The sequence below is a fragment of the Takifugu rubripes genome, chromosome 14 (assembly GCF_901000725.2).
Source record: "Takifugu rubripes chromosome 14, fTakRub1.2, whole genome shotgun sequence".
Taxonomy (NCBI): Eukaryota; Metazoa; Chordata; class Actinopteri; order Tetraodontiformes; family Tetraodontidae; genus Takifugu; species Takifugu rubripes.
The window spans coordinates 14,766,949-14,788,705 of NC_042298.1; the positions used below are offsets into that span (position 1 = coordinate 14,766,949).

Consider the following 21,757-nt stretch of genomic DNA (forward strand, 5'->3'; position numbering starts at 1 on the left):
CCCGCGTCCCCTCAGTCGTGTCCAAAGTGCCACACATTTGAATAGAAGGCACTGTGATTAAGGAGTGGACCTGCTGTTAGCTTAGCCTCTGTCCCACATAACAGGACCGACCTCTGAGAAAGCCTGTAGCAACACGAGCTAACCCATCGCTAGTTTTTTCCAGGCTCCAATAACCCACACCCAAAAAAAAAAGTAATGAGCTACAGTTGGGACGCTAGCTGGCTATGCTAGCTCCAGAAGGCTACATCAGAAATAGAGTGAAAAGTTTGATGTGGATTCAGTTAAACTTAAGTTATACTTTTATTGCAAACACATCTGCTATAGAGGCAACAACAAACACCTTCACATTAGGACAGTCAGTTAAAATAGCTTCATAGATACAACAGAGATGTACACGGGATGGGGGGGGGGGGGGTTATCCAGGAGAAGCCAGGTCCATACGGGGGTCCAGCAGGCGTCCGGCCTCAGTCCAGCACAGATCCCAGTTTGGCCGGAAGGCCCTCCGCCTGCCTCCACTGGGCGTTACGCAGCTTGAACCATTCCTGGAGGCGGAGAACGGAGGCGTTAAAAACGGGTTTGTCAGCCTGAAACGTGAGCGCGATGAGGTAACGTAGCATCCTGAATGACAAGAATCCTCCTGAGAAGGTCTCTCAAGAACTAAACATCGGGTTTCTCACGGCGTTGCTCTCGTTCCCGGGAACTGGTCGCGTTTCCAAAGACAACAGCCGTTAAACAATCCCGCGTTGGGAACCTCCTCCGCCTGCTTACGCCATCATCACCAGCATTAAGTGCAAATGAGGCCGTGCTTTGCGTGTTAGCAATGCTAACTGAGCATGTTAGCCGTCAAGTGTTCAAAGGCCGACGTGCACTGAAACACTGGATTTGCGACACGCCAACATTTAGCATGCTATCATCGACGTCAGCTAACATTTAGCTTATTAGCATGTCTGTGATTATCATTTTGCCCGATGAAAAGAGAAAATATTTGGCTGAAAGTTTCCAGGAAACCACAACAGACCAAAGTTTCCAGCGCAGAAACGAACTGGGCCCGTTTCTGTGGATCCGGTCCTTCGCCAGCGGCACCGGAAACTGACCACGCCATGACCACACCGTGCTCCTTGACACGCGCCCGGGACCCGACGCTGTTTTTCTACTTCCTGTTGCCAGGGGTTTCAAAACAGCGCTGACATCAGCGCGCTAGCGGCACGGGGGCACGAGGGATTCCGGAGAACAGTGTGGATAACGCGCTCCTGGCAGGAGCCGCCGCTGCTACACATGAGATTCCCATTTGCAGCCCTCTGGCTTTCCAACAGTAGATTAAATCAAGTCAGGAACGGGCTGCTCCGGGATCTGGGACGCCGGCCGGGCTGGACTCAAGGACGAGTCCCTCTGAAGTCTTTCTAACACCCCTCGCGCACGTGTTGGGCTGCCACAGCGGCACATTCACACTCCTCCTCCCAGCACAATGGGACTTGTGTCTTTTTCCTCTTTGACCGGATTACGTAAAGAGGTCTTTGACTCGCTGCTTTCATCCCAGCGACGGCAAATAAACGGCGTTTGAGAGGAGCCCAGACGTGCTGCGGGGAGTCAGAGGTCCGTTGTGACGGCTGCTAATGTGAAACAGGGAGCGGCAGCCGGGGCGTTGCTGCTCTAACCGGGGCTTTTGTTGGTAGATCCAAAACGCCAAGGTGGCGAGGCACCGGGACCTTTTCGTTTATGTCCTCCCCGGGACCAGAGTTCCTGTACCGGGACGGCTTGTTCCACCTTTTGTGGATCGAACAGCAAACATTTTATGGAAATCTGGCCTCTTTTCCAGGGGCTCGGGAAGCTGGGGGACATGTGGGGGGGGGGGACACGAGGGCTCGCGTTAGCATCGGTAGCTACATCAAATTTGCAACGAGGAAGAACGTCTTCCAGGAGGGGTTTTACGTCATTATCAGCGCAGCCAACAGGGGGCGTTTGTGCCCAAACATCATTCCTTCAGCATCAGTGGCGATTTGACCTTTAACCTGTCGTCTCAGGAGGGACCCGGCCTGCAGGGCCGGCCCCAGGAGGGGAAGTGAACGGGCGGAATTTACATGCTGGCTGGGGCCTCCGGCTGAATTTGACTCTCAAATCTTCATCGGAACGCAGAAAATCAGCCTTCAGTCCTGAAGTGAAGCCTGGACCTGAAGCTGTGGGAGTGATTCAACCTGCATAGCTTCAGCGTGAGCGAGGGGTCGCTTATCTGCAGCTCTGAGGCTTCACATCTGCCCCCCCCCCCTCACAAACTGCCCCAGCAGCTGTCTGCAAAGCACCACCTGATTCTCCCGTTTCTGTCGGGGAGGTTTATACAGGTTTAGAAAGGTTTCTAAAGGCAAATGTCTGCACAGATAACAGGAGCACAACGAAAAATTCAGGTGTTTGTGTCTTTAAAAAAAACCCGACTTCGTTTCATACTGAAAAACTGTTTTCAGGGGAGAGAATTCAAACTTTCTCTGCTCATGTGGGGAAGTCTGACGCTTCTGCTGGGGCGGAGCCAGGTTTAAGGGGCGGGGCTCAACGTCCCGCGGGGGGAAAAAACTAAACACCCTCAAAAAGTGACAATAATGAGCGTGACTGCAGTTTTCCTCATCCAGGCCACGTGACTCTTTCTAAATTTCCCATCCGCAGGAGCGTCGGGATGTGCTCCAGCCGGGAGGCAGCTGTCAGAGGGCGCCCGCTCCACAGGTGACGTCGCCCGCTCCACCGGTGACGTCACGCATACAGGTGACTTACTGCGACACACTTGGAAACATTTTCAGTCCCCACAGGCGAATCCGCACATTTACCCTGGAGCCGAGGCTGTTTTTCTGTTGGATGCGATCCTAATCTGGTATTTCACGGTGCACGTCCCGGCGTGCGTCGCGCTTTAGTGGCCCGTGAGCTCCACTTCGGGTCAACCTTCGTGGTCCCACTGTGGCCCCCCTGAGACGGGTCCACAGTGGCCCCCCTGAGACGGATCCACAGTGGCCCCTCTGAGACGGGTCCACAGTGGCCCCCCTGAGACGGGTCCACAGTGGCCCCTCTGAGACGGATCCACAGTGGCCCCCCTGAGACGGGTCCACAGTGGCCCCCCTGAGACGGGTCCACAGTGGTCCGACGGGAAACTTCTAAGCACACTCAGTGAGCTGCGTCGTTGCGCGAGCGGAGTTAAACGACTGGCGCGGGCGCGGGAAACGCACGCACCCGCTCCCGAGTTCTGTGACGTTAAAGCGGTCTGTTCCTCCGCACCAGCCCTCGTGTGTCCCGCTCCTGCGCGTGTGTGTCTCGGGTACTCACGAGGGTCTCCTCCTCTGTCAGTCCGCACTCTGCCGCGATCAGCATGAGCGTCATCCCTTCCGGATGCTTGCTGATCTTATTAAAATTTTCCTCCAGCACCGCGATCTGCTCCTTCGACAGATTCTGGTACTCCAGCGTCTTTGAAGCCATGTCCGCAACTTCCTTCTGGTCCGTTCTGGGTGGAAACTTTGGGCGCGGGTCGGAGCGGCGGCGGCGCGGTGCGGTGCGGTGCGGTGCGGTGCGCACAGGACGCGGCTGAAGCAGCTCTGCGGGACTGGGAGGGCTGGGAGAGCTGGGACGGAGGCTGTGCCCGTGTGTGGGTGGGCGTGTGCGCGTGGAGGTTTTACTTCTGTCAACACGGATACGTCACGAACGCAGCTCTCCTCCAATCAGAGCGCCGCCGAACATCTGCGCCTTTACTAGAACCCGGGACGCGCCCCCCCCCCCCCCCGCACATGTCCACCCAGTCCTTTCTCTAAAAACGAACCGTAAAACTCTCGGTTCCTCCAGAGATTTTGGGCGATTAAAAAGCCAGAAAACATGAGAGAATTGTAATGAATACGGGACGCAAAAGAAAACAAACTCAAACGGGAACGAAGGCGAATAATCGACGAGACTTTAACGATATTTACTTTAGAAGAGTGAAGAGGGTCGGGTTGGGGTTGGACAAAGGTGTGTTTGTGTGTGCGTGTGTGTGTGTGTGAGCGTGTGTGTGAGCGTGAGCGTGTGTGTGTGTGTGTTCAGAAATCTTACGTAATCAACTGTGGTTTATTATTAATAGAGGAGCCGTTTGGCTCATTAAAACATCTGCACCGAATAGAAGCCTTAATTTCATCCTTTAAAGCAGCAGGTTCCGCCTTAATTTTAGCTGCTCTTGTTTTCATCTTGTCCTCAGCCTGGACAGACGGACAGGATATTGTCTTCGGCAGCAGCATGTTGACTTTGACATGTAAAAACACAAAATAAGGGTGCTGAAAACACACGTTGCTATTTTTGGCTCTTGATTGGACCATAATTATGTGTTGCTCCCACTGGCTGCAAAGCATGCTGGGGGATTTCCTCTTGTCTGGATCTGAGTGATAAATAAAGTCTAACCTGGAGCGTGAACATGTTGACCCAGCCAGAAGCTGCACAGCTGCTCCGAGGCTTCAGTTTAGGGTCGAAGGGGAAAGAAGAGTTTCACCATAAATCCTGGAAACATGTTTGAGTCCAACTCTTCATCAGCCTCTCGTAGAGACGCCTGAAAGTAAAGTTACGCCGTCTTTCTTCTTGTAAAATTATCTAATCTGGCTGATTAGTTGGCTTAGGTTTAGTTTATGACGGACGTCTGTGTAGCGCAGAGGGAAACGTCTCGTTCTGTCCCGTCCTCTGATTGGCTGCTGCTGATTGTCCAGCTCGGACGTTATCAGGCTGCTCCAAAGGTCGCCATCATAAAGCCAATATTCCGCTGTTTGCAGAAGTCATTGAGAATGACCTCCGCCCTCTGACGTTAGCGCGTAGCTTAGCCGCCATCTCCTCAGATGGCCCTGTTGGTGTCCTCAGACCCGCTGCAGAGGGGAACGCTCCGACCACCTGAAACGTTCCCTCTCCCGTTGTTACGTGCGGGAACGGTGGTTCCACCACCCAAATTGATAAGTGAACATGTCTCATGTCTCATGTCTGCCCGCAGCGAGGAGGGCGGGGCCTGTTCCCCAAGACCATGTAATGTTGAACCTGAGTAATACGTGATTCCAAATTAACATTTTTGCAGGCGGTTACATCATGCCTGTGGCGGTGGAGGACTAGAGCGGCGCCCCTGGTGGCCAAACCTGATGTCAGACCTGCCTTTTTTTCCATCAGGACGTCATTGCTGTGGAGAGACGGGGAGGCGACCGTCGGGGAACCCCGAGGTGATCTCACGAGGATGCCGCCCGGCCTCGCCGCAGCGAGACACGGGTAACGTCACGGTAGGGGGAACGCCGCGCCGCGCCAGCGTGTGCTGAAGTGATGTTTCCACAGGTAATTACAGGTGTGAGGTGACGGCGTCTCATCGCTGCTGCTCCCGTCAGTCCTGAGAGTCGGGCGACCCGGGCGGCCCAGGGGCAGATGTGGTGGGTCCTGGGTCACAGACCGATGTCGCAGCGTCACTCAGACTCACCGTGACCTCTATGAGCTACCGTCTCCCGATGATCCGGATCGGGACTCTTTCACGTTAGGTTCTGTTTTTGTTGGGCTCATTTTTTTTAGTGGTGATTCAGCTCGTGGGGGGGGTGCTAAAGCTGTCGAGTGTGCAGAGATGACCCGAGTCCTTGACTTGGTTGCTCTTCATCCGGTCTTGTTTGGGCAGAGAGATATGCAGGGAATCATCCCAAGAATCACAGAAAAGGGAGTGAATACCATCAGAAGTGTATAAATAGGCCCTCCCTGGTGGAGGAGGGTGTTCAGGAGAGGGAGCGCAGAAGAAAATCCCAAACAAACAGAGGTCTGTGTTCAGAGAACGGCCTCACGAGACAGTAAATCCACCAAGAATCAGATGTGCACAGACGGATATTAATATCTCGCACGTCTGTGGGAACAACCTCCGGCAGCCCGACCGGCCGCTGCAGATGACTTCACAGATGCTTGTTTTCATTAGAGGGAGGTCGCAGGGGTTAAAGGTCATTATTGGCAGCAGATGGTGGTTCCAGAAACACCTGGGGCGAAGGGCTCGAGTCCCAGAGCTGCCCTGAGACCATCAGCCCAGCGGCTGCCTGTACAGTAAGGTCAAACCGGTTCGACCTTGAGAGCCAGACCTCGAGCCAGAAGAGACCAACAGACAACTTGGGGTATTTTGAACTACAACTGACCCCCAACAACTGGGAGTTGGTGCTGCTGTTCCTGTAATGATCTTATTCCAGATGGTTCTGATCCACCTTTGGTCCTCAGGATGGTCACAAAGCTGTCGAATTCTTCGGTGTGTCAAAGTGTTGCGAAATGACAGAAAGTTCAGGCCCATTAATCAGGCTTAAGGTTTGCACAAAAGATCCCACAAGTGGATCTACGCTGAGAACCTCCCGACCAGGAAGGAGCTCTTTCTTGTACTTCAAGTGGAATCCACTTGTCAACCTGCAGAATTTTCCCCTTTTGCTCCTCCACGCCGGCTCGCTGGAGACATTTCAAACCCGCCAGAAGGGGAAGCTGAGACCTGACGGCAGGAAACGCTGCGGACGGCCGCTATAAAGACAGGATCTCTTACGTAACCGGGTGGATTTACGCTTTCCACATCAAACACAGGGGCCCTCCGTGGGTACCGGGCTCCTCTGACGAAGCCTGGTGCCAAATGCAACAGTTCGGAAGAAGGAGACGTGATCTTTTCAAGTTCAGCTGAAGTTTAAATCATGAATATTCCTGCAGAGACGCGTCCGTCCGTCCGTCTGTGGGTTATTCTGTCTCCCTTCTTGCTGTTTTTGTCTCAGTTGGCTGCAGGATCTAGCTGTGTGAGGAGGTAGGAACCGGGCTATGGAGAGGTCACATGGTCTCATCGGTGTTCTCCAGACCGGTTCACCACCTCCTGACATCTGAAAAGCTCCGTCAGGAGATGGAGGCTGGCAACGCAGGGCCGGCGTGTTGCTGCGTCCAAGCTGAACAAACAGGGGGGGGGGGGGGTTTGTTTGTCGCCGGGCGTTTAAAGAGGAGCCGAGGCTCCGACAGACACCCGTCAGGAGAGCAGGATGCAGCTCTGCTCCGAGGAGACAAAACACGCCGACCACGTCTGATTAAACGCCTTTTCTGCTGCTCCTCAGAACCCTGCTGGAGAATCCAGACTGGCTGATTAAAAACAAGGCACATGTGGTTCCTCTCTGGCCCCAGGCGGGAATATTTCCCCTCCGTAACGACAGAAGATTTTTCTCTCCATGGATGACGAGTATCTGAACTATATCCGCTACAACAATACCCCATTGTTAGCCGGCAGGACAAACGCAGAAAGGGCTTTTGATTGAAGCCAAGAGGCTCCCAGAGAGACTCCCACAGACTCCCAGATAACCTCAGAGAGCTCCAGACGTGACCGAGCACCTCAGGAGGTGAAGAGGATGATTGGGCAGATAAGACTCCTGGAAAAATGTTCCAACGGCTGTGGAAAGAAAAGAAGAAAGAAAAGTGTTCCCACTAAATAAATGGAGCTTTTCATTGGGGTTGAATTAATATACCGCCACCTGGTGGCCAATACTGCCACCAGAAACTGAAGAATGTGGATAACTTGGTTGTGGCCGAGGAGCTGGGTGTGTTGGCTTGTTTGTTACCCACGTTAACAGGCCGAACTGGTTCGGAGTGTTGACGAAGGGCGGGAAAAAGCTCCATGGTGGCACGTGGGTGAGAGCACGAGCACAAATCACATCGCATCAGCTGACTTTGACGTCTGTTAGAAGAGTGAGAGTTGTCCTGCTGGGTTTGAGCCCCCTCCTGGGGCTGTGGTCATGGTTCAGACGGTTATTAACACTCGTTCCCTTCTGCCAAGCAGCGGAGTGTTTGAAGTCTGGAGCTGTTTATCACGGCAGAGACGGCGGTCACGCCACGTGGGAACCAGACATGTCTGCAAATGGAGCAGAGAGCAGTTCGGTGGCTGCTGGTGATTATCTTCACTTCCGTTGGCGAAAACAAGACGACGCTGTTCGGTTTCTGGGGTTCCGGTGGGATCTGCGCCACGGCGCGACCTCACTGGACCCGAAGCGTTTCTGAAGCGCCGCGCCGGGGAGCCAGATCACGAAACCACGCGAGAACTGCCACGAACTCCCGCGAGATCACGCGTTAAAAAAGGGGAGCTGGAACGATTATTTGTGGTTGAGCTCAACGTTCAAGTTCGTACCGCGTCTTCTTGTTTCCGTTTGAATCTTTTCTGGAAGGACGCGTTGAGTCAAACATTCCTATTTCCCTCGTCTGTCTTTCCCCAACCATTTTACAACTTATGTAACGTGATGTAATTTTAAAAAAAGTTTACAGTGCGTAGTCCAAATAATATGTTGTCAAGTTAGAAAAAAGACATCTACCGGATGTTGTATGTCTATTTCCGTTTGATGCGCTCTGAATATTGCAAAATGACTCGGAACTCGCGGTGGAAATACGGCTATTCAGGGGTCTGGAGGTTATGATCTTTTATAACAATTTGCTGACAAATTTGAATATATCTACCTTAAATAGGTTTAGAATTACCAATGTCATAGAAAGCCTAAAATATTAAGAACTGAGCTGAAGGTCACTTTCATACCAGAAGACATTAACGTTCAGGTTTTGTTTTCTTTATTTAATAAGCTGCTTCATAAATTATCGCACATAAAAGATTCTTTAATTACAAAGTCGAGAGCATCAGGAGAAACGTTGACACAGGAGGAGCATGAGTGACATGGAGGGAAGAGCACGGGCGCGTTCTCGGTGTCCAACCACTGTCCATGTTCGTCTTCAGTAGCAGCAGAGGAGCTGGCATGCGTTTGTGTCACAGCACATGATAAAAAACCAGAAGCAGCGTCTGTTTCTGTTCTCCAGTGTTTTCAAAAGAACCTTAAAAAAAACCAAGCGAGGGAGTAAATGAAGTCAAAAACAAACAGCACTAGCTACAAGTGAGGCTCACAAAATAAAACGCAAAAGTGGCTCAATTTCCCCCTCTTTGTCAGAAGGGATGGACTCGACGGCTAAACCAGGATGGGGAGAGCAGGAACGCAGCGAGGAGATGCTGAAGACCACTCCAGTCCCTCGCTGGTCTCTGCGTCTATTTGATCTTCTTCCTCCTCCACATCTGAGGTCAGATCACAGCCGACCAATCATCTTCCAGGGTGGAGATAGTTCTCACAAGACTGTTGGTTAAAGCTGCTCAGGCGTCCAGCGTTCTCCGGTGTTCTATTTGGACGCTTGCTGCTGGACCTGCTGCAGGAATTCCTGGTAGGATGCGGCCGACTCGGACCGATCCTCCACCAGGTGCTGGAAGAGCGTCGCCTCGGCTGAAGCATCGTCTCTGCAGGACAAAGCAGGGTTAGAACATCAGGAAGACACCTTCAGAGCAGCACCATGAGGGTGAAAGACCTTCCTCCTCGGCAGGGTGCCGCCTTCTCGTTGGGTGAGTAACGAAACAAATCCATCTGTGTACGTCAGATGTTAGGAATCCATCAGCTGATGAACTTTAGTCATCAGCTGCAGTTCCTCAAAGTTACTGGCAGAAACCTGATGTCAGACACTGGTGTCATCTCTGCTGGGATCAAACTGGTCCCACCCTCATTCCTGAGGTGACGTGTAGCCCACACACACACTCACACACACTCACAGATGTTACTGAAATAGTTACTGGGGCTTGAGGACGCTGGACGAGACCACGGGAGCAGCGAGGAGACAGATTTAGCTGAGACAGGCGAATGTATTGTGTGATTAAAAGAGCGCCCTCTGTTGTCAACAGGACGTTACTGCACATTTCTAAATGAGTTTCCTGAAGGGAATCATGGAGGAGGCATCATGAGGCCATCGCCCCCGAGGATGGAACAACAACGACAAGAGGCCTCCTGAGGAGAAGAGTGTGGTGAGTAAAAGTCAGACGTTCGTGGAACTTACTTGACCACATGGACGACGGAGCTGAAGGCTCGATTGTCCTGCAGCCAGTCCAGGAATGCTCGGACTCTCTCCGACAGCGGCGTCTGCAGCTCTGGGACGTGACTCTGGAATTCATAAAATGGAAGAGACGAGGCACAACATTAGAGGCAGCTTCTAGATGGTAAGAACCAGGACTGCAGGCTGGAATCTGGGACTCATTTCTGAGGCCTTGACCCCTTCTGGAAAAACAGGAGGCGTTTGTTTCGGGAGCTTCAGGCTCACAGCGTGGTCACGTGACCTTTCAACTGTGAGCCATTGTGGATGGAAATGTGTCCTCACCATGTTGGGTGGGATGGAAGCGTAGTTCGGACAGCCCAGGACGTCTCTGATGAACATCTCATTGCAACATTTGCCGATCCACAGATAGAAAACCTGCAGAAACGTAAACAAACCTGGTGTGAATTGCTGCGGAAGTTTATCGGTCTAATTCTGGCGTGTTTTCTCTGGTAGCTTACGGAGCCACAGTCCATGAGGAAGGCTCCGTCTCTGCTCAGCCTCTCAGCAGACAGGTGCAGCAGGTGAGGCTGCGGAATCACCGAGTCATTCAGGTGCAGCGCCCCCTACGGACGACAGGCGATACGGCAACAGTAAAGCTCCAACACTTCAGTGAATCTCCCCTCACATGTTTAAGGTTAAAACAGTTTCAGGTGCTCTCAGCTCGGCTCTGGCTGCTCGATGAACCTGTCCAGCTCCCACCTTGTCAGACATGTTGTCGAGCCGGTAGAGGTCAGGGTGAATCATCCGCATCAGCTGCTGCAGCGGCTGCGTCTTGAACTCGCACATGGCGAAGACGCGCTCGTCCAGCCGCGTGCTGGTTCCTGTCCTCAAAGCTTTCTGTTGAAAGATCGAATCAGACGGGTGTTTATTCTCATAACTGTTCCGACACGTCTCGTGTGACCACAAAAGGGTTGGACACAAACCCGAATCATTTCAATGGTGGGTTAAACTCCGTTAACGTTACTCAGGGCGCCGCTTTACAAAGAGGCAACGGTGCTTGAATAAGATGACGTATAGTTCATCGTGCTGACACACCCTGAAAAACACGTCCTGACGCGATGAGTACAGACGCCGAACATCAAGTGTGTATGACTAAGCACATGTAATAACAGTGTTTACAGGGAGGCGACCAGAAACTGGGATTCAACCTGAAATCCTATTGTTGACTGGCTGTTTTTATCCCTAATGTAGCCTGTAGACATTTCAGCCATCAGTTTTCTATTTGTGGTTCTCAGGTTGCTTGCGTGAGAGTGTGTGTGTGTGTGTGTGTGTGTGTAGAGCTAACCAGTATGTGAAGTAACACACCTGTTTGAGCAGAGCGAGAATGTAAACAGGAAAGAGACACATGGAGGCAGGGAGGACCAGGCCCGACTGCTGCAGGTTCGACACGCTACTCCTGTAGGCGCTCACCAAGTCCACCACTGCGTTCACCAGGGCGTCGCGAGCGTCCGACAAACTGGACGATACGGACCGGTCGATGGCTGCAAAAGATCCGTGAAGCCATTCTCAGGGTTACTGTGGACCCACGAGGTTAAATATCAAAACAAAAACACACATGACCCGCAGAAACCGGCGGAATCTCTGTTATTGCATCATAAAACCAGATGACTTCGCTCAACCGCCGTGTTTAGGATGGGCCGGACCTGTTTGTGTTCATTATTTCTGTGTGTTGCAGCAGTTTATGCAACTTTGGAAGGGAAGGAGTTCTTTTCTAAAGCTGACACAGACGCCTCACCCATGTTGGCGAGCAGACAGGTGATGGCCTGGACGTCAGCTCCCGCGTACACGTCGCTCAGCTGGTTAACCACGGGCAGACACATCGTATGGACCCGGATTCTCCGCTTTCCTTCAGGGACAGAGGGATTAGTCAGTAGAGGCTGCTCAAGTGTGCGGCAGCACCTGTCATGTGACCACGTACCTTTGCTGGAGGTGTAGAGCAGAGCAGCCTGGAAACAGGCCAGAGACGAGTCTGCCAGAGAGTCCTCGATGGACATCTGGACAGCGAAGGCCGAGTCCGGGTTGACGTTGGCCAAAGACAGCAGGTCCGTGGAGCGCACAAAGAAGTTGCCGTGGAACGTATGGATGGACAGACCTGAGGGAGACGGGAAGCAATGCTGAAACAAAAGTCTCGGCCTTCTCCCCTCCCAACAAAGCCTGTTCACCTTTAGTGCATCTTATTCTCATGACCGCCTCGAAGCCGATCTTCCTGGTGAGGTAGCGCTCCAGATCCCTCTGGAACTTCTCCAACTGGGCGGGATTGTGGATGAAGTGGAAGGAAGGGTAGTAAAAGACGCAGCCAGCCGAGTACCTGGAGATACAGGCTGGGGGAACCGGAGGTAGGAGGCTGTCAGAGCTCTGGTTGAAGCTACACAGACCTTAAGGTTAGAAACCTCCTTACACAGTGACGCGAAGTCGGCATATTGGGAGCTGAGCAGGAAAAGGTCGACGCCGATCTGCTGACCCGAGCAGTCCAGGGCCAGTTTCTTATAGAAGTCTGTGGCGGGGCCGAGGTGCTGAACTCCCTGGACAGACAGACTGGTTAGACGCGTCGGCGCTGTAGACAGGACACGCTGGACAACTCAGCTAAAGACTAACACACGAGGACGACAATATTAATCTGCCTCAACATGTCGGCCGACAAACAAAGTTACAAAGTAAAAAAGGGAAAAATTGTGCTAAGTGTTCAGTGTTCCGGATGCTGATGTTTTAGCAGTTTATGAACGTTAACGATGAGGCTCCTCCCCTCACCTTTGTGCTTGAGCGCTGGTTGGGGTCTTCCCTGGACTGCAGCGCGCCGGCTCCCAGCGTCGGCAGCTGGGTCTGAAAGACGGTGATGCGGCCCCCCGTGGAGGACATGAGCTTGTAGGCAGCCTGCAGCGCCGGGCCCAGAGCGCTGCAGGTCTCGGTGCTCTGACTGAACATGGCTGGAAGTGATGTCAGCAGGTCCTTCACCAGCTGCAGGAGGGAGGAGGGACACGGGAGGGACAGGAGAGGGACAGGGGAGGGACAGGAGAGGGACAAGGGAGGGACAGGAGAGGAACAGGGGAGGGATAAGGGAGGGACACGGGAGGGACAGGAGAGGGACAAGGGAGGGACAGGGGAGGGACAGGAGAGGGACAGGAGAGGGACACGGGAGGGACAGGAGAGGGACAGGAGAGGGACAGGGGAGGGACAGGAGAGGGACAAGGGAGGGACAGGAGAGGGACAGGAGAGGGACAGGAGAGGGACAAGGGAGGGACAGGAGAGGAACAGGGGAGGGATAAGGGAGGGACACGGGAGGGACAGGAGAGGGACAAGGGAGGGACAGGAGAGGGACACGGGAGGGACAGGAGCGGGACAAGGGAGGGACAGGAGCGGGACAAGGGAGGGACAGGAGAGGGACAAGCGAGGAACAGGAGAGGGACAGGAGAGGGATAAGGGACGGACACGGGAGGGACAGGAGAGGGACACGGGAGGGACAGGAGCGGGACAAGGGAGGGACAGGAGAGGGACAAGCGAGGAACAGGAGAGGGACAGGAGAGGGATAAGGGACGGACACGGGAGGGACAGGAGAGGGACAAGGGAGGGACAGGAGAGGGACAAGGGAGGAACAGGAGCGGGACAAGGGAGGGACAGGAGCGGGACAAGGGAGGGACAGGAGAGGGACAAGCGAGGAACAGGAGAGGGACAGGAGAGGGACACGGGAGGGACAGGGGAGGGACAGGAGAGGGATAAGGGAGGGACAGGAGAGGGACAGGAGAGGGACAGGAGAGGGACAAGGGAGGAACAGGAGAGGGACAACAAAAATATGAATTAAAGCAACAAGAACTTGTCGGACAAATGAAGTTCCAAAGGAAGAGCAGGAGAACCTCTTTGCTTTGCTTCAGATTCACCATCAGGCTGTCATGACACGGGATGAAGACGTCTTAGAAAAACAGAAGAAAAAAAACAACATAAAAACCTCCAAATCCCCTGAAACCTTTTACAACAAATGAATTCAATCCAAGACACGAAAGGCTCCTTCCTGGGGTTGTGATGTGGGGAGGAGACGTACCGTCGATGTCTGACACCACCAGCATCTGCGGCTGAGACAGCCCCTCCTGCAGGTTGTAGAAGTGGATGGTGCTGTCGAAGGTGAGGAAGCCGATCTTGGTGCGGCCGTCGCCAGGCAACCTGAGGCACAGGACGACCCCACATGAGCGTAACCCCCAAACCATACACAAGGCTTTCTTTCATATGGACCTGCAGGGACTTAGATTTCATTTTCTTTTCATCCTCAGGTGAAACATTTCATTTTGGGCAAAAACACCCGTATTTTCTGGCTGTTTAACCCTTTCAGATGTGGTCTTACGAGTTATGTAACAGTTGGATCAATATTCATGTGACTGATGAAGCACTGGTGGAAAATAACAAGAAAAAGATGCTACAGCAGGGAAAATAAGCAGCAGGTGAAGTGAAGACCAGCAGTCCTAATTGTGTTCTACTAAAATATTGGATTAAAATGGTACTGACTTGTCCAGACTCTCCAGAAGGGAGTCGCAAAAGTACTTAAGGTAGCCGGCTTCAACAGCGTTGTGAGACACGTCGAGGGCAAACAGGTAGACGGCAGGTTGAGGAGGACGTAACTGAATGTACAGAAGGAAGAACAAACATACGGGAGGAAAACTAATGACTTAAAACGGCTAAAAATCTGAAAACGTTGCAGATTTTTAAGCAAGAAAGTCTTTGCTGCCCTCTAGCGGCGAGACGGGGAAGCTCACCATGTAGTCCGAGGAGGCGATGAACTCCACGGTGGAGTTCTGCACTTCCGGCCTCTTATGGGGCTCTCCGTATGACCTGGTGACTGGGTTGTACATGAACTCATCTGGGACTTTAGAAGGGAATAGGCAACAAGAATAAACCCACTGAAGTGAACGACGTACGCTTTATTTAACTCTAAACGGGTGCTTACCGTCATTGACCCGGTAACACAGGTTGCACTTCCAGCGCCGTTGGTCCAGGAAGGTGACAAAGGGGTTGATGTAAGTGCGACAGGAGCGACAGCGGACTATGGTGTTTGAGGTGATCACTGGTAGCTGCTGCAGGCGGGGTGAAGAGCACGAATGAACGTCTATCCCAGACACACACTGACACACACTTAACATTTTGGTACATTTCTGGAACCACGTGGTCTCCGGAAGAACATTCATCTCCTCTCACCTCAACAGGTTACAGGTAAGAAAATGAGGCAGAACGTGGAGAAAACAACTCCCAGCACTAGAGGAGCGTGGGCCCGATGTCTGGGTCCGAGGGATTCGTACAGAGCAGAATAACACACCTGTAAGTCTCTGAATGGGTGGAGGAGGAGGCCGAGGGGCAGCCTGGCCTTGTTCAGCAGAGCCTGAGTCTGGGGGATGCTGGTCAGCGTGCACCTGAACGTCCTGGCGGTCAGAAAAACGAGATCTTAAACACGACAGAGTCACAGTTCATGACGTTGGCACGAGCAGCTCAAGTACTGACTGTAGGCTGCAGTTGACCTTCTTGAGTTCGGGACTGAGGTTGGGCTCTGGGGCCTCCAGTGGTCTGGGGGGCAGCAGGTTCCTCTCCTGCAACAGGTTCACGGCCCTCAGAGCTTCCACCTCCAGCTCTGGGACGCCGCTCAGCCCCCCCAGGGCTGCCGACAGCTGGGACAGGTTGGGGAAAGGCTGCAGAGGCATTGGGCCGTCAGTGAAAGTGACCTTCATCACACAAAGGTCGGCTCATCACACGTGATTCCAGCTCCAGCCTCACCTGGGAGAACTGGTTATAGGTGGATGGGCCGTACAGCTCGTGACAGGAGGAGGGGTCGGCGTGGGAGGCCGGCGCCTGCTGATGGGCTGGCTGCATGCTGGGGTAACCGTAGCTACCGTAGGGTGCGTTCGGATTGGTCACATTATTGGAGGGAGGTATTGAATCTGGAATTAATAACATTTGTCTTGAAACCACATTTGGATTTTTCAGCATTTTCAGGTGATGAAATGATCATCACAGGCTTTTAGGTCAATGACAAGCGCATCTCATCAACTTTTAGAGCAGAAAAAGCCCTCAGCTCACATCTCTGTGGCTCGAATAGATCGCAGATTTGGAGTTATTGTGATTAGTTCACGTTTGGAGTCGGCAAGATTTCTTAATGTTGAAACTACTAAAGAAAAAAGAGAATGAGGAGCCCACCGGGGTAACTTCCCCCTTCCAGGGAATCATAGCTGTTGGGTACCGGAGAGGCGGTGCCGGTGGAGGAGGAGGTGTCGCCACCTGCTGGGCAGAGAGACACACGTAAACAGTCAAAATAAGAACGGGGAGGATTAAGAGAGCAAGAAACAAGACAACAACAAAGCTGTGGGGCTACAAGAGAAGAAACGGCCGAGGTTGTTGCCTGCTCGTGCACATCAGCGTGACCCCGTCAGGCTGCACAGAAACAGGGGAGAGAATGAAAGAGATGCAGCAGGATGAAAGGATGAAGCAGGATGAAAGAGATGCAGCAGGATGAAAGGATGAAGCAGGATGAAAGAGATGCAGGAGGATGGAAGAGATGCAGCAGGATGGAAGAGATGCAGCAGGATGAAAGAGATGCAGCAGGATGAAAGGATGAAGCAGGATGAAAGAGATGCAGCAGGATGAAAGGATGAAGCAGGATGAAAGAGATGCAGCAGGATGAAAGGATGAAGCAGGATGGAAGAGATGCAGCAGGATGAAAGGATGAAGCAGGATGGAAGAGATGCAGCAGGATGAAAGGATGAAGCAGGATGAAAGAGATGCAGCAGGATGAAAGGATGAAGCAGGATGAAAGAGATGCAGGAGGATGGAAGAGATGCAGCAGGATGGAAGAGATGCAGCAGGATGAAAGAGATGAAGCAGGATGAAAGAGATGAAGCAGGATGGAAGAGATGAAGCAGGATGAAAGAGATGCAGCAGGATGAAAGGATGAAGCAGGATGAAAGAGATGCAGCAGGATGGAAGAGGTGCAGCGGGATGAAAGGATGAAGCAGGATGAAAGAGATGAAGCAGGATGGAAGAGATGAAGCAGGATGGAAGAGATGAAGCAGGATGAAAGAGATGCAGCAGGATGAAAGGATGAAGCAGGATGAAAGAGATGCAGCAGGATGAAATGATGAAGCAGGATGAAAGGATGCACTCGTGTCTGAGCGACGAGGACATGTGCCTGGAAGGGAGGTGGTCACACATGATGGAGGGATCAAATGAATGAACATGAACAAACGTGAACGTGAACAAAAGTTTCACGTTTGGGCCTCTGTTCTCACGGGCACTCTAGTCTCTAACGTGCACGTGTCACAGTTCCAGCCAATTACCGGTAATGCTGCAGCACGCCAAGATGCATAAAAGCAGCAAATCCTGAGAGCGGAAGTTAAGAGTCAAATCCTTGTTTTCTAAAATCGAAACGGCTCAAAGAATCCTGGTTTATTATAACAGGAAGTAAAGACCAGCGCAGGTGGCGACCTTCGCGCAGAGCTCCGCCCCTCTGCTGTCACTTCCTGTTCTTCCTGTCATGGGGGTTGGGGCTGCAAACCCAGCCAAGGTTTCCTGAGCGTGGCGGCTCATTGGAGGAGCCAGGATCCACTAATCTGTAAATCTGAGCAACAGAGCGCGGGATTATCTCAGTGAGGAGGGAGAAACCAAGGTCAGCTTGGCCTCCTCAAGATCCTCCTGACACCATCTCAGCCTCTCCTCAGCAAACCCCATCGCCCCCCTCCTGCCGACCCAGAATTCAAGTGGAATCACGCCGCCTCAGACGGCTCCAGCCGCCCTCACAGCAAAGTTCCGAGAACCATTAGGACTTCTCGTGAATCAGCCGGGACTGCGTCGTCATGACAACCAGAGCGACTGTCTGTCAGCCGCGGGACCGTGCCGGCGTTTGTGGAGAAGGGAAGACGACTCGGAGGAAGGAACTACGGAGAACTCTCCCGACTGTAGCGAGGAGCCGGATCAGTAAAACCTGCGATCGCAAAGGTGCTTTTTTTTAAATGTCAGGAGGAGAAACGATGCGTCTGCCGAGTGAAGAAGATCAAAACACGCCAGCGTCTGTTTATCCTGACGGGCGCGAGTGGCTGCGAGCAGATTCTGGCGTCTCCTGAGGTCCAAACACCCCAGAGAGCTCCTGGTCCTCCTGAGCAGCTATATTTAATACCTGCCAACCTTTGGCTGCTCGACGGGGGGGTCCTAGAGGGCCCTGATCACAGCAACGGGACAGGAGACACATGCGAGACCCAGAAACATAAAAACACCTGGAAAGAATTTCTGTGCTAACGTGTTAGCATCAGCTAGGACACATAAAATAGCGAGTGTCTCCCTGCAGGACAACAAACACGAGCAGGTCCCGGCACAAGTGTCTGAGGGACGCCCTCGAACCTGGCGACAGGAAGCGTCTCACACCAGCAGGGGGTCTAGTGGACGAGGGGAGAAGGTGACGAGCGGTGACATGAGGAGCGAGAGGCGATGAGAGAGGGAAGAGAGGAAGGGGGGGCGAGCACACAGGGGATGGTGGGGAAGGAAAAAGCCACAGCAGACCTGCTTCCTCATCCTCCTCCTCATCATCATCGTCATCAGAGCTGGATGACGAGGGGGCGGCGGCCAGGCCCGAGGTGGCAGCAGAGGCAGAGCTAGCGCCGCTATTAGCAACATATCCGTACGGCATTCCTGTTGGAAGGAGGGGGGGTGGGGGGGTGGAGAGGCACATGAGAAAACTTCCAGCACGGTGTTATCAGCTGACACAGCAGTGGGGCTTGTGCACGCATGTGACGTGCACACGCAGCCCTGAAGAGGAGGCGGACACAGAGTCACAACCAGACCACAAATAAAACCAGAAACTTTGGAGAAACAAAGTCGAAGGTTAGTTGAAACCCCCCCAAAGAAAGACTCTGTAATACAAACACGGCGACTTCGGAGGACTCTGGTGGGCGTTGGTGCCGGGAAAGTCGGCTGAAACGCAGGTGCAGCTGCTCCAGATGAGCCGAGAGGGAAATGTGGCGGTCGGCGTGCAGGCAGAGCGGCGCCGGGCTGGTCACCTGCTGCGCTCCGCCATGAAAGCCACGGATTTGCATAGACGCTCGCACCAGCGCCGGCGAGAGGCGACATCTGCTTCTCTCCCAGCGTGCAGCTGTGGCCACTGGAAACGCTTCACACCCCCCACTCCAAATATAGCCCCCACATTTGCACCAGAAACCCAAAAACAGGCACCAGAGGGTGGAAACGGGTCTCGGAGGAAACCAAACTTGGTTCACTCAGCCAGAATAAAGCTCAGGCACGTTACCTTGATGGTGACCCGGTGAGGAATGGACCGAAGTGGAGGGGGTTCCAGAGGAGGCTCGTTCTCCATCCGTGGTGGCGCCGCTGTGAGGAACCACGGCGTACGAGTTACAGCCCGGAGTCGACTGGTGGTCGTACTGGTGCACTGTGGAGCAGAAGGACGGGGAATAACTGAAGGTGGGCAGGAGAACCAGCAGCAGCCGGCTGGATTTAAGATAGAGAAGCCACATCAATCACTCCGACGAACCTGCGCCACCTTGACCATTAACAGCCGGGGGGGCGGTGCCGTAGCCGTGCTGCACCACGACAGCGCAGTTTGGTTGGGGGGCGCCGTAATGGTGCAGGGGGGCAGCCATCTGGGTGGTCATTCCTCCCAGCCTGGAGCCACTCTGAGAGGAACCCAAGCTGCCGTACCCGCCACTTCCTGGAGCAGACGGGTGCGCGGCGAGAGGAGCTCCGGGACCGGCAGTGGACGCAGGCACCAAACTGGGCTGCCCGGAGGGAGCGTGATAGGCCCGCTGTCCGTAGTAGGAGCCTGGAGTGGCGTACGGTGGGAGCTGCTGGTTGTACTGGGCGCTGGAGGGTGGCAGGCTGGGCGAGGAGAGACTGGCATATGGCTGTGATGGAGGGGCACAACTCAAGGGAGCATTATAGGTAGAGGACGCTACATTATGCTGCAGGAGCTGGTGCTGCTGTTGATGGTTGCTATGGTAGTAATTAGCACTGTTCGTAAAAGATGCTTTGCTAGGAGCTGGAGTGGTTTGCAGAGGGACGGTGGGGCAGCATTGTTGCTGAGGTGGGGCGCCATAGCAGCCGGAAGGTGGGTACTGGTACGTCTGGGTGGGACCTGTGAATAGGGACATGTTACACAGGAGCTTGCACGGTGATGTCAGGTCTGTTTCCATGCACTCCTCGAAGGGAAACAGCAGAAAGCTTCGCAGCAAATAAAGTTTAAACTTCGACATTTGACAGGCGAGGTTGTGATTACCAACACAAAGGTGACGATCGATAACAGATGCAAACGAGAACACACACTTAGCTAGTGTTTTATGTTAGCTTAAATGCTAGCTAGCAAGATGATAGATGCTTGGGCTTTCTGAAGCTCTTAGTAGCAAGTGTTAGCAACCGGCTAGCTTTAAGTTGAATTAAACGTGTTTTCACCCCCCTCCGTAATAAACACCGAACGCTTTTGCCTTGTGCCAATATCATAGTTAACAACATGTCCCTCTCCCCACCCCGAGAACGTCGTTTTGTCGGTCTGGCCAACTGTCAACAGACCTAGCATGCTAACGCTAGCGAAGCCGCTAATCGCATCATCCGGCCTGGTTACCGTTCTGGTACGGGGTCGCGGCTCCACCGTTCGCTGTCGCGTTCTGGCTGAAGCCGGCGGAGCTGTTCAGGTTCGGGAAGCCCGGCGACGACATCACTCGGTTCGTCCCCGTCCCCCGGGTGACTGCTCGTGAGCTGAGCCCGGCTTGAGCTCAGAAGCACGGCAGGGAAGCTGCTCCTGGTCAGCGGAGACCGAGGCAGCCCGACCTGCTCCGCCCGGATGAGAGCTGCGGCTTCCAGCTGCGACGCTGAGGGGCTCAACGGCGGGGCCGGGCGCGCCCCCTAGCGGCGCGTCTGTGGAACCTACCGAAGATGACCACTATTTGGACTTTCCAGTTGAGGTTTGATTCCTATTTTGAAATCAAATCTACGATGGCAAATGCTTTGAATTCAGTGTCTGTCTGATCTACCAAAGATGAAAGCTAAGGCTTTGTTCATCAAGAAAACTACGGTTGCCTTGATGTCCACTAAGGGTGAGACACACTGATGCAGCATTTCAGTGTCTTTGACAGAGCTCAAGTGAACAGACAAAGTGAGGTAGACGGAGGATCCAAGCAAGGTAACCACTGGTAACCACTGGTAACCACTGGTAACCACTGGTAACCGGAAACAAGACACTGGTGATCGCAGGGAGGTTCTGCTAATGAGAGGCTGGCGATGGGGATCAAAGGGGAAAGCAACTTCTTTGGCTGGGATTCGAACATGCGACTTCAGCCTATGGTGATGGGCTTGCTGAGGAAAATGTCATGTTCACCAGGATCACTCAGGCCCGACGAGTGAGAAGAATCAGCCAAATATTTGGGACATCGTAGTTCTTTGACAACAGTGATTATTGAAATGGCTTTGAAAGCAAGAAGAAGTGAAGTTCAGGATCTGTTTAAATAAATGTATATGTGAGATTCTAGCCGCATGTGTGTGTGTGTGTGTGTGTGTGTGTGTGTGTGTGTGTGTGTGTGTGTGAGGGAGCAAATAAAGGATTTAAATCAAGAGAATTAAGATGAAAAAATAAAATAACTGGGTAACAAATGAAATAGCATGAAGTGAAGTCAGATATACATGAATGTGCTGTCGGATCAGAATCAGGACACATGTGTGACACTGAGAGGGAAACAAATATAAAAACACCAAAGGGAAACTGGGTAAATGCGTGTGGCCCTGACTGACCCGACAGCTGGGAGGTCGTCGATAGATGGACGGAACCACAGTTCCTGGGTCGGTTTTTCCTTACATGTCTCGAAACGTTGAGCTCTGTGGTTGTTGATTTATTCATTCTATATCTAATCAC

The 21,757-nt window shown here is 53.0% G+C and overlaps 2 protein-coding genes across 5 annotated transcripts; both read right to left on the reverse strand.

The window, feature by feature from the left end:
- Positions 1-275: 275 nt before the first annotated feature.
- hopx (HOP homeobox) lies at positions 276-3,641 on the reverse strand. The gene is made up of 2 exons (XM_003970687.3): positions 3,301-3,641; positions 276-542 (listed from the first exon to the last, which is right to left on the reverse strand). Exons 1-2 carry the CDS (start codon positions 3,448-3,450, stop codon positions 465-467), a joined length of 228 nt encoding a protein of 75 aa, XP_003970736.1. The 5' UTR covers positions 3,451-3,641; the 3' UTR covers positions 276-464.
- A 4,895-nt stretch (positions 3,642-8,536) lies between these two features.
- On the reverse strand, positions 8,537-20,738 carry sec24b (SEC24 homolog B, COPII coat complex component). 4 transcript variants are annotated; one of them, XM_029847128.1, is made up of 24 exons: positions 20,474-20,738; positions 19,391-19,990; positions 19,148-19,288; positions 18,406-18,534; positions 16,054-16,137; positions 15,634-15,797; positions 15,364-15,548; positions 15,182-15,284; positions 14,816-14,939; positions 14,625-14,734; positions 14,377-14,489; positions 13,919-14,037; positions 13,734-13,789; positions 12,634-12,840; positions 12,284-12,407; positions 12,048-12,206; positions 11,804-11,977; positions 11,621-11,731; positions 11,191-11,366; positions 10,585-10,722; positions 10,344-10,448; positions 10,168-10,260; positions 9,850-9,953; positions 8,537-9,262 (listed from the first exon to the last, which is right to left on the reverse strand). In XM_029847128.1, exons 1-24 carry the CDS (start codon positions 20,565-20,567, stop codon positions 9,148-9,150), a joined length of 3,528 nt encoding a protein of 1,175 aa, XP_029702988.1. In that variant the 5' UTR covers positions 20,568-20,738; the 3' UTR covers positions 8,537-9,147. The 4 variants fall into 4 exon arrangements, with proteins under 4 accessions (XP_029702988.1, XP_011609302.2, XP_029702987.1 ...); XM_011611000.2 differs by having other exon boundaries at positions 14,816-14,942; positions 16,054-16,134; positions 20,474-20,737; XM_029847127.1 differs by having other exon boundaries at positions 14,816-14,942; positions 20,474-20,737.
- Between the last annotated feature and the right edge of the window lie 1,019 nt (positions 20,739-21,757).

What these genes read in the sequence shown, in the direction of transcription:
- hopx (XM_003970687.3), bottom strand. Translation starts at nt 3,450, where the DNA reads ATGGCTTCAAAGACGCTGGAGTACCAGAATCTGTCGAAGGAGCAGATC. An exon ending in TGACAGAGGAGGAGACCCTC is followed by an intron (nt 543 to 3,300) that starts GTGAGTACCCGA and finishes CTCCGCCTCCAG; the next exon opens with GAATGGTTCAAGCTGCGTAA.
- sec24b (XM_029847127.1), bottom strand. Translation starts at nt 20,567, where the DNA reads ATGTCGTCGCCGGGCTTCCCGAACCTGAACAGCTCCGCCGGCTTCAGC. An exon ending in TAATGGTCAAGGTGGCGCAG is followed by an intron (nt 19,289 to 19,390) that starts GTTCGTCGGAGT and finishes TCTGCTCCACAG; the next exon opens with TGCACCAGTACGACCACCAG. An exon ending in TTCTCGCTCTGCTCAAACAG is followed by an intron (nt 10,723 to 11,190) that starts GTGTGTTACTTC and finishes ATCTTTCAACAG; the next exon opens with AAAGCTTTGAGGACAGGAAC.